This window comes from Orbicella faveolata, unplaced genomic scaffold (assembly GCF_042242905.1).
Source record: "Orbicella faveolata isolate gen_17 unplaced genomic scaffold, um_ofav_v1 contig_35, whole genome shotgun sequence".
In the NCBI taxonomy this organism is placed as follows: domain Eukaryota; kingdom Metazoa; phylum Cnidaria; class Anthozoa; order Scleractinia; family Merulinidae; genus Orbicella; species Orbicella faveolata.
The window spans coordinates 16791422-16803756 of record NW_028301564.1 but is presented as its reverse complement, the minus strand read 5'-3'; the positions used below and the strand labels follow the sequence as shown (position 1 = coordinate 16803756).

The 12335-nt window shown below is 38.4% G+C and overlaps 1 protein-coding gene across 1 annotated transcript; it reads left to right on the top strand.

The window, feature by feature from the left end:
- The first annotated feature begins 1130 nt into the window (after window positions 1–1130).
- On the top strand, window positions 1131–1856 carry LOC110042463 (uncharacterized). Its single transcript, XM_089273356.1, has one exon. The coding sequence runs from the start codon at window positions 1140–1142 to the stop codon at window positions 1854–1856; it is 717 nt and encodes a 238-aa protein (XP_089129482.1). The 5' UTR covers window positions 1131–1139.
- The last annotated feature ends 10479 nt before the right edge of the window (window positions 1857–12335 follow it).

Below are 12335 nucleotides of genomic sequence, written 5' to 3'. Positions count from 1 at the left end.
ATTTGACTTTCCTAAGCCACCAACAGCAGTGACAAGAATTAAAACAAATGCAGATAAGGTAACCCATCAAGGTTTTATGTTACAAAATGTACACCATCAGATTGTATGATAAATGCATACAACCCTGACATATTGAAAATCTGGAGAGCTAATACGGACATACAGCTAATCCAAGGTGTTTATGGTGTTGCTATGTACATTTGTACCTACATTTGCAAATCTGAACCACAAGGATTAAAACTTGCAATCACAAAAGCACTTGATGCACTTCCAGAAAACTCCTTACAGAGGAAGTATCTCCGTACTATAGGTTCAGTAGTACTATCTCATCATGAAATATCAGCTCAAGAAGTGCTTATCGAATGATTAACTTACCACTTGTGGAATCATCAGTGAGAACAATATACTTAAACTGCAGAAAACCAGACAAGAGACACAAATTTTAAAATCAAATGCAGAGAGACAACAGCTAGATGATGATATAGTGAAGATATTTTTCAAACTGGATTACCTGATTACCACTCAATTCGACCAAAAGGAAATAAATGGGACAAAATGAGCCTTGCAACATTTGTTTCATGGTACAAACTATGCAGTTCAAATCAACATTCAAATCATAGGCAACCATGTTATGAGCTCCTATACTCAACAAAAAGAGTAATACAGCATAAGAGATCTGCTTGTCTAAGAATGCCAAAGCTATCTCTGCATACAGATACTGATGAATATTTTTACTCAAAACTGTATGCATTCCTGCCATTTCGTAATGATCAACAGGAATTTGTTTATCCATACACCAATGCTATGATGCCTTCATAGCAAAACGCAGTCAATTTGATGCCAGTGCATGTTCAGAAGCAAACATTCACGATGAGTTAATCAAAGCAGCACACATCATTAAGATCCATGGAATCAGGTGAAATAGATATTGCACCCTCCCTAACACCAAATACAACACACATGGAAGAAAACATTGAGAACACTGAGGACCAAGCACGAAAAGATTATGATTTCTTGCAACCCACTCAGAATGAAGTAGAACATTCCTACATCGATCAGAAGAATCAACCAACCACTCAACAGAATCTTACTGTTCACTAAAAGAGGACTTGGCAAACCTACATGTATCCATCTTTACAATGACAGACTGTGAATATCTAACTGCCATTGCAACATTGACACAAGAACAAAACCAAATATTACAGGTTATCAACAACCACATCACATCAACTAAAAGTCCAACTAAGTCAGCTGAAAAGGTTCCCACAAAACCTCTCTATCTCTTCATTAGTGGAGGAGCTGGCACAGGGAAATCATACCTCATAAAAATAATTAAAGAACTTATAATCAGAGAAACTAGAACAAATTCAGTAATGCTCACATCACCAACAGGTTGTGCTGCATATGGAATTGGAGGAAAAACACTTCACGGTGCTTTTAACCTACCAGTTCAGCATCCCAAATCTAAGCTCATGAACAACTATTTACCACTTAGTAATGCCAAGCGAGACCATCTTCAGACTGTTTATTTAGATCTACAGTATTTGATAATAGATGAAATCAGTATGGTATCAGATCACATCTTCCACTGTATACATGACAGACTACAAGAAATCAAATGTGTACAGCAGTCTGGAATATTCGGAAATTGTTCACTTATTACCTTTGGTGACCTTTACCAACTTCAACCAGTGGCTGCACACTATGTATTTGACCAAACAAATTTCAGTGGAATATCAAATCTATGGATAAAAAACATTGCTCCATTCTTTTTAACAGCAAATGTCAGACAACTAGAGGATCCCAATTATGCTGCACTGCTAAACCGAGTAAGAACTGGAGAACAAACAGTCTAGGACATTACCATACTATCTCAAAGAATATCAGTGGGCTGCAGTAAACCTCCATTCATCAATGCATTAAGATTATATCCAACATGAAAGCAGTGCAGACAGTACAACAACACCAAATTAAATGAACTTGCAGCTTCAAACTCCTCAGAAGTAACCATTATTGAAGCAATAGACTCTACCACTAACAATGATATGGTACCAAAAAACCTTGTACCAACTGATGATTCAGTATGTGGAGGTCTACCACATACACTTTCACTTGTCCCTGGTACAAGGGTTATGCTCCTCAGAAACATAATGACCACAGAGAGTCTTGTCAATGGAGCTCAGGGAACAATTGAGACCATTGTTTGGTCCGAAAGCAAGAAAATGCCCTCTGGTGTTTACATCAAATTTGATAATCCAAACGTGGCAAAAGTTCTTCAAACTTCCGATGTCAATTCAGTGTTGTTAAAACCATTTACCACAAAATTTTTTGGTAAAGAAGGTACAGAAATACAAAGAACTCAACTACCTCTTCTACCCTCATGGGCTATAGTTATTCATAAAAGTCAAGGAATGACGGTATCCCACATCATCATTGATTTGGGACATAAATGCACCAAGCCAGGTCAAGCTTATATTGCATTAAGTCGTGTTAAGTCATTGACAGGTCTTGCATTAATAGACTTCACTGAAAAAGCAATCAGAACTTCAAAGAAAGTAATAAGTGAAATGGAACGCCTTAAAAACCTACTGTGATGAATTACATTAGTTTTATTTCATCACTATCATCACCATAGACAGTCTTCCCAAACCATGTCAAATACATTATTTATATACATACAGCTGCTTCAAAAAGATCAAGTATAAAAGTGTACAAAACAATAATGATAAGAACCATAGCTAGTAGTAATTTACCACTCCCTGAGGGAACCTAACTCTATTTCAGAACAAATAAAGAAAGGAAAAAAAATAGTAACGTAAACCTGTGACTTCTGCATTCTTTGCACTAAAGCGTCGCAAACTTTCATCAACTAAAAGTTATTTAACTGCCACCAGTCATCATACTTTTTCATATTGCTACATATCATTTTGAAACACTTATGTTGCACAGTCATTGTCAACTCAGCTATATGAAGTATTTCATATTGAAAAGGATATAAGACTAACCTTACAGATTAATAATTAACTAATTTTCTTTTACATTTCATTTTGAAGATGACAACTTTCCAAGAATTATCTGCTTTTTTGACTAAAAAAGAGGGAACACAAACCAAAGACAAACCAATCTTTCAAGATACAACTGAAACATCAAAATATGTTGCCACTGTCAACACTCCTGTCAGACAACACGTGCATGATGGAATGCACTATTTACAGTGAAATATTGGCAAAACAGTACTTTTCATAACAAAACTGCCTGATGATTTCTAACTACATTATATCAGAGAGAGATGGAAAAGCAACACTCATCGTAAATAACAAGTCTGTTGTCTTCATCATTCCAAACTTTGCCATTAAAGAAGATATTCTCCAACAAGCCGTTCTACAACAAGAAGAACTTCCAGTAACTTCATTTGCAGAGGTATCCCTTCTTCCTAAGAAAAGAAGAATATCAATTGAAGGAAAACAAAGGTGATTTAATGCAATTGAGGTACTAAGTAAAAACCTCACCTATATATATTGACACTAATTTATCACTGTGCTACCAATACCCTCATTATTCTCCTATACTTCTGACTTTTTAACATATTGCTAAACAAGAGCTGGACAAAAGAGACCACTCTAACTTCAATACACACCAAAAAACATGAATTCCACTTTGGCCTTGGGACAAGTACATGTAGCTCTCAAATTTGCTTGCCCTGGGTGGCTCTTAGTTTACACTTTCAATGATTTACTTAATGTAGACAACTTCCCCAATTCCTTGCCCAGCAGCCAACTGAGAATGAAAAGTTACTCACCCAGCAGGAAAATCTACTTGTCTCAGACAACTGCACAACGCTTTTTTCAAGCCCTGTAACTTATACCCTCAGCCACCCATATTTTCTGCATTTTTACTTTATTGCAAGCAACATAACCTAGGGTATCTCAGTATAACTTAGTCGCAAATGCATTTGACCACCCTCCCTTTTCACACACTCTACAAATTAAAATAACTATGTCTCTGTGCAACAATTTGGAAATAAATGTTAATTGCTAAATAACATTGCAAACTACAACCAAACTGATTCAAAATACCATCAAGTAAATAATACCATTACACATGCTCTGTTAATAATATATGAAATAACTCAATATTTACAGTAACTAATTCTCACCTTCATCTTTAGGTAGAGCCACCTTGCAAGGTGAAAAACAACACCTTAACACTCAAAAAAATCCATGTGAGGGACACAACGGGAAAAATGCAAGTCTCCCTGTGGATAGAAAAGGCATGCAGACCTTCCAGTATCAAAAGGAGACACTATAATCCTTTCATCTGTACAGACTAAACCTTCAAGAGTAAGACTGTTCTTTCATCAACAACAGAAACAACAATCAAGGTATCTTAATGACTTAATTTACTGCATCACAAACTTACAAATCGTTTCGTACACAAACTTATCGCCACACTTTTCATCATTGAAAAGAGGATATTTATACATACCATTTTAATTAATAGAACTCAACAACTGCTGATCTCCATATTGTACAAAGATGAAGAAGAATTCTCGAGTGGAACAATTGTTGGTATTCAAAACATCATAACATATGACAGCTGCCCCAATCCAAAATGCAGAAACAAGAAATTGGATCCTTCAAGCAAGTGTCCCTGTTGTCAACAATCCTTCAAACCAGATGAAATCAAACATGGATATGTTTGTAACTTGTGTCTTTTAAAGCCAGATGGCACTCCCCAGACAATGACAACTTTGATCACAAAAGTTCTCCTGACCCTTTTTAACACTGCGCTACAGCTCTCAGCAATTTACAGCAGCAGTGTTGAAGAAACTTCCCCTCCAGCTGCAGTATAAGACCAACAATGACATCACAAATGAGATAAGTGAACAACAGCCATTAACTGTTGGATCAAAACAGAGACAAATTTATATTGTTTGGCAGTTAATATATGCAAATTATGTCTCATGCACATAATATTTCAAAGTGCATTTCACAAAACAAAACAAAAAATAAGGTTTTTGCAGACATCCATATTTTTTTGCCACTTGTCAACAATTCCTGCGATAATTCTCTCCTAAATCACTTTTGCAAGTTTTGCAAAAATACACTGGAAAGACTGTACAATCAACTGAAATTTAGAACTTAGATGTTATGTTAACGAGTTCAACACAGAACTCGTGCTTATGATAGCCTGCAGAGCAGGCGAGATTTTTTCGAGCGAGCGCTCACATCGTAAAAGGTTTAGCCGCCATCTTGAATTTTTCATGCAGTGGAAGACTGGGGAGAGAAAGAAAGTTTTACTAAGGGGGTGAATGATAGGCAAGACGAAGGATAGGGGAGGGGGTGGGGCGAAGAAAATCTCGGCGTCTTCTCATTTTCCCCCTCCCCCTTCCCCCACCGTCTAACATGGCGGTCTAACATGGCGGTCGCAAGGTTGTAACGCTAACTCGCCCCAATAAGACGCCTGCACTGCAGGCTATGCTTATTTTATTATTATTTTTTTATTAATTATCTATTTTTTACAGCACGCACACTTACATTATTAATTACAAAAAACTACGTATAAAACTACAACAATACAGCTACTTACGCTAATTACAACTTGCTCTAATTACAATGCTTGACGGAACAACAGTATTATTTAAACCGCTTACGTTACACTACTTTTTAATCGCGGACAATTACTACAAACTTTTACTACGGTTACTAGAACTAGTGAAAAACTGCAAAAAAAAAAAAAAAAAAAAAAAAAAAAAAAAATGACAAAAAAGCGACAATTTACAGTATATTTAGCTATATTTACAGTTTAACTTGCACCTTTGCTCTGCTAGTTTCTATTTCTATTTTGTTTTTAAGGATAGCCAAGAAAGCGTCTAAGAAATAATCTTCCTCATTTTTTGAAGCGGTGTAAATATAATATTTTGCAATTATTGTACGGAGGTTTAAACCGAGACACAGAGGCACGGTGTCTGTGATGCCGTAAAGTATTTGTGCTTCAGAGAGCGTGATTACAGTATTGTTTTTTCTGTACCACCAATCAGTAAACTCTGTCCAAAACAGCTGGACGTTGGGGCAGGTTACGAAGAGATGTGTAATTGTTTGCTTTTCAGCACATAAATGACAGCGGTCGTGCTCTTTAATACCGAATTTATGTAATGCAGCATTGGTGGGTAAAATATGGTGTACAATATGGCTATGCTTATGATTTCTTTCCTACATATTTTAACCACAGAAACATGTGGACCATGACCCCAATTTATTCAAATCATTTGCATTTGTACTGCCTTAGGCTTGACTATACAAAAACTACATACAACACCACCACAAACAAAACAGAACCTTTCTTGAAAACCATAACTCATAATATACAACTTAGACATATTTGGAATTTAAGAACCTGTTAATTGTAAACAGTGGTATATTGTCACTGTTGTGTTACTGTGTTGCAAACTATTCTTAACGTTTATTTTATCTTAAATAGATAAAGAAAAAAAGCTACACTTAAAACCATGAGACTGAAATTGTTGCATAAACCCTAAAATGTAGTTATAGTTATACAGCTTAATTACAATCTCTCATTGTGTTCTTAGTTCACCTATTCACTACCACTTGTGAATACAAAGTGACCTGTTATTGTTGTATGAAAAAATACGTGAAAAAAAATATTTACAATACATCACCACCTTGTGAAACTTTAAATTATTAACTATATTTTACAAGCAAATGAGTTTACCATAAAACCTTAAAGGATGTTGATGTTTTAATAAAAAAAATATAATTTGCAGATCATTGCATCTAACTTTATGCTTCAAAAAACTTCGAACTCAGTGAAAATAAACCTGACAACAAACTGGACTACAACACGACTACAGTGGAACCCCGTTAATACGACCACCTTCGGGCCAAGGAAAATTGGTCGTATTAACGGGGTGGTCATATTAAAGGGGTTCTTTAAATAAGAAAATGACTGACTGAGCTTTTTTTCGGGTCAGAATAAAGTGACCGTAATAACGGGGTAGTCGTGAGGCGGGGTTCCACTGTACCATCAATTTTCAATACCATACTTACCAGTACAGAAATGCCTATCTATCAAATTCCATAACACCAGGCTTTGCTTTTCAATTACCCTGCGTATCACACCCTTCTTTTCCATTTTCCTTGCTGACAGATCCAACAAACTCGATTTCCGCCGCTGTCGCCTGTCCCATCCACACTTTAGTTTAGTTCGTGGAGGGAAGACCGCGGGCCCCTTTCCCGAACAGCGGCTGATAATCGTGCCCAGTCCGTATCCAGCACACGGGCAAACGAACGCGAAAACAGCAGCCAAAACATCGTCGCACTGAAGAGGGACATGTATGGGTGGACTTCTTATTTTTTAGCACTTAGTTGTAGTTTCGTACCCTTCGCGTCCTTCTGCAAATAGACACTAGTTATACAGCCTACTGTCCATGTCCCACACCTCGCGTAAACGAAAAACCAGACTCTGACAAGTAAGCGGATCAATACCTCCCAAACCTCGGGCCTGGACATGCCCACAAATCCCCCACACCCCGATACTTCTCATGGAGAATATATCAAAACCCCGGCCCTCCTCGGACTTCCAATATCTTTCCGGAAACGAAACACTATTTCATTAAGAGATAGCTTAATTGTTGTTGTGATTCAGTTAGCAAATTTGGATACGTTGTAACGCAAATCTTCCTTGCGTGATCCATATGAAAGAATCTTCCGAAGTATGGAATTGATTAAAATAAGACAATCACAAAATTATTTGCGTCGCTTAGCTTGTTTTAATTTTTTGTTGTAAAATGTCGATCCAGACCAGTTTTGTCCAGTGTACTAATTCGAGGCGGTGCAGATTATGCACATGATATGCAAATGATGTCCTTTTTGGAGTACCGTAAATCCTCGAATTAGCGCCCGGGGCGCTTATTTCAACTTTAGGAGAAGACGGGGGCGCTTAATCGAGGGGGGCGCTTATTTAATTTTTCCCAAATCGTGGCTTGACATGATCATTTTTTTTAAATCCATCATCTACGCGTAAACAACAACATAAGCTGTTTATTGACATAAAAAGGTGATCCTAAAGTTTTAATCGCAGCACCGTTAGTACTTAACGTGTTCAACGTGTTCACTTAACGTGTTCACAAACTAAAACAATGTACAAATCTAATACATGACGAAAACCATGCATCTCTTGTTGTCTCATTACTCTTCCACAAAATGAGGAGGGAGGGGAGGGGGGCGCCTACTTTAAATTTCGGCCGATAGGAGGGGCGCTTATTCGAAGGGGGCGCTTATTTGAGGGGGGCGCTGATTCGAGGATTTACGGTAATTCTGCTGACCAGTAGATAAAGCTCCTGAAATTACTGTATTAGTCAATACTACTGGTTTTCAGTGTCACGCAATTCAAAATAGATCAAAATAAAAATCAAAACCTGTCAATAGATAAAGTCCAGAATCTGGGAAATGAAAGAAGGTAAATATGCAAAGACTCTCGCCAAAATTCTGGTCACAGCAATTTTTCTTATGCGAGATACGCGGAAAAATGTTTTACCCAAATTTATAGAGATTTGTATGGAGACACCATGTCGGTGCCCATCCGTATGGGCACCAACATGGCGGCCGGAAACCAACAGAAACATCTGTCACTGAGTTTTGCTACAAAAGCGTGAATTTATCTCTCGAGGAACTCTAAAACATTAAAATAATACTTTTTCTAAGACATGAACTGTTCAGATAGCCAAGTTCCCCGAAATAAGTCACTTTTTTAGCCATCATGACAGCTCTCTAGGCCGTCATGTAAATCGTGTCTAAAATACTGGTAGCTGGTAGCTGGTAACTGATAACTGGTCACTGGTCACTGGTCACTGGTCACTGGTCACTGGTCACTGGTCACTGGTCACTGGTCACTGGTCACTGGTCACTGGTCACTGGTCACTGGTCACTGGTCACAGGAATTTGGTTGGGTAGGACCAAAACGCATTATTTCCAATCAATTTACAAAAACTTAAATTCCAACAAAAAATAACATAACAATAGAGCCCCACCAACCGTTGACAGTAACTAATATATGTATCTAAAACGACTTACAAGATATTTTGACATTAACCAGACTATGACCCACGACGTTTGACCTTTGGACGTTACTCGTCCGACAAGCAGATATCCTCCAAATGAGAAGACATCTGGTAAAAACGAACCTAAGATAACTAGAAACGATTAAGTAGTTATCATTATATCTTATTGAGGCAAATAAATTATTCCGTATAATAGAATCAGAAGTTGATAAACGTCAACCTGTAATTCTATACTGGTTATAAAAAATTGATTAATCTGAAACGTGATCTATTGATTTTGAAAGAACTTTAACGTTAACAGTAACAAACAAGTAAAACTAATCACAATAACGTTTTAACCGAATTGGCTGAACGGAAAACGTCACAAGTCTACCCACTAGCAAAAGTACCATAACGCCTAAAAGAATGGCGACCCCTGTACTCGACACGATCACATGCATCGGTCCAACACACAATTTGCAGGATATTATTCCTAGCATTTGTATGAAAAACCTCATGCGTGTCATGTAAGCAGTAATTTCTAGCGGTGATAACAATGGGGTGACAGGCCGTACACAACTCCTATCCACGTGTAATAGCCGCTTTGAGAGTTTTGCTCGAACTAGTATATCTTTGAGGATCTGCCTCTTTTGTATGCTGCGATAGGGGGATCTTTGAATATTTCGCTAAGCAATAATCTTGTTTTTAGGAGGACATTTCACCAGAGTAGAGCCATTAGAGGTCATAGGTCTGCGTGGTTTCCGCTGTTATCCGCGTGTAATTTGTAGAGTTTGACACCTCTGTTTTTTGCCACGTGCTAGTTTTTTTTGGCTCGTTTGTATTGCAAGATATGTTTTAAGCTCTCTAAATATTAGCTCTGGAGTGAAAAAGTTTGAAATATTCCATGAGCATGTTGGTTACTTGTATTTTGTATTATTACGCCGGTCCCGGCTGTTTGATTTACTGTTGCAAGTTATGCTGCTTCTTATCACGGGTGTAATATTTATCTTTGTCCCGCTTCGCCAGAGATAGCTGTAGCTTTCCTTGTTGAAAGCTATGAGTCGTTCTTATTTTTCTAGCATCAATTTCATCGAGCTTTTTGTCCTTCCAGTTTGTTCGTTCTGGAACTGCAAATGTAGATGTTCACGAGCAAGTCTGTGGACTGTTTTGCGTGTTGTTTATGATATTGTGTGGTTTTGTTCAGGCAAAAAGCTCTGAGTTTAGGAGTTCTTCCTATGATTGTTCATCCAGCTCCACGTTGTGGTTGTCATTGCTTTTATTTGCGATGTTGTTAGGTTTTCTTGAGACTGTTTATAACAGTCCCTCTTTTATTAGGAGGCTCGTAGCCTTGTAGATCAGGCAATACCGCGGTTTCGATCCTTCTGGATGTCATTAGTTGCCGATAACAGGGAGTGGTTAAGAGACCAATGCTCGGTAACACTCCGCACCTGGCATTTTTTTTTTTTTTGGTGTTACATACTCGTTCGGCGGATCGAGAATTCTTGATTGTGATTGGTAGTTTTGCCACCAGCGAATGGTGAGCATAAAGTCTTCGATTCTATTGTACACAGCTTGACACTGTGTTTTATATGATGGCTATAATGCTTATTTTCTCCAGCATGTGTGATTTGAATTTAAGGATAAAGCGTAAGATAGTTATGTGTTGTAATTATACCGCATATCTGAGGGTCTCCCAGGGGGGTCTTTGTTCCCTTGTTCCCTTCCAAAATTGCCCTATGTTCCCATGTTCCCACTCATTTTCGTTATTTGTTCCCCTTTGTAATTTTTCGAATTTTGTTCCCCTGTTCCCAAAAAGTGGCTAATGTTCCCTTCGATATTTTGCCAATGTTCCCTTGTTCCCCAAAACCCCTGGGAAACCCTCATCTCTCCAAGTTTTGGAGGGTTGTGTAGAATATTTTGCACGCATTTCGTACGTTTATCCTTTGTTTTTTAGTGTAGCTAATGTACACCTTGGACTCACATGCTGTGATTGGATTAAGTTTGTACTCGCACGTGATAGGACGGGGCCTGCCTGGTAAAAATCAACAGTGATATTAATTAAATATAGCAAAATTTACAGTAAAAAAAAAAACGGGTGTGTGGACAAATGATCTTTTTTATAAGTGTACTAAGGTACACTTAGTTTACTGCATCGGTAGTAAAGGAACTTTCACGGTATCAAATCTATCAGACACCAGTGACCAGTGACCAGTGACCAGTGACCAGTGACCAGTGACCAGTGACCAGTGACCAGTGACCAGTGACCAGTGACCAGTGACCAGTGACCAGTGACCAGTGACCAGTGACCAGTGACCAGTGACCAGTCTGACCAGTCTGACCAGTCTGACCAGTGACCAGTGACCAGTGACCAGTGACCAGTGACCAGTGACCAGTGACCAGTGACCAGTGACCAGTGACCAGTGACCAGTGACCAGTCTGACCAGTCTGACCAGTCTGACCAGTGACCAGTGACCAGTGACCAGTGACCAGTGACCAGTGACCAGTGACCAGTGACCAGTGACCAGTGACCAGTGACCAGTGACCAGCTACCAGTATTTTAGACACGCCGATGTAAATGCCGCGTCACGCAAAAGCTTAGAAATTCAAGCGTAGTGTATAACAAAACCAAGAACCCATTCGCAGCGAAAATTTGTGTGAATATTAGTTTTCAGCTGCTCTTATACATCATTACAGTAAAATCTTAGGAAGATCAATAGTTTTGTAGTTCGAATTTTAGTGACGTCATGTGAAAACCAGCTATTGCAGGCACATGTATCGTTTTACATTTATAGGTCAAGATCTATGAAGGTGGTAAAGGGGGAGGGGGGGGGGGGGTATAGATCACGTTTCACGGAAAATAAAGCAGCCCTTTCACAATTCACGAAAAATACAACATTAGCATTTCACGCTTCACGGAAAATAAAAGAGAACGTTTTGGAAAGTCACGGTTCACGGCGACTATGGAAATCACGATTCACGAGGAAAAAATTAGCCATTTCACATTTCACGGGAAAAAAAAGAGCCGATCACGAGTCACGAAAATACCCTTTACCACCCTCATCTATGTGACTGCGATTGATGCACTAAAAATGGAAACTTGTTTTGTTTGCTTTCTGGGTATAGTTCATTTGACATTTCTATTACAATTCTAATCTTAAACCAACAGTTGACTGTAAATAAGACAGAACGTGGCTTTTGTAATACGCATTGGGAACGGTTTTGATGACAGAGGTGAGGTTGCTGGAAGCTCCTATTGTAAATTTCCGCTCCGAAGTTT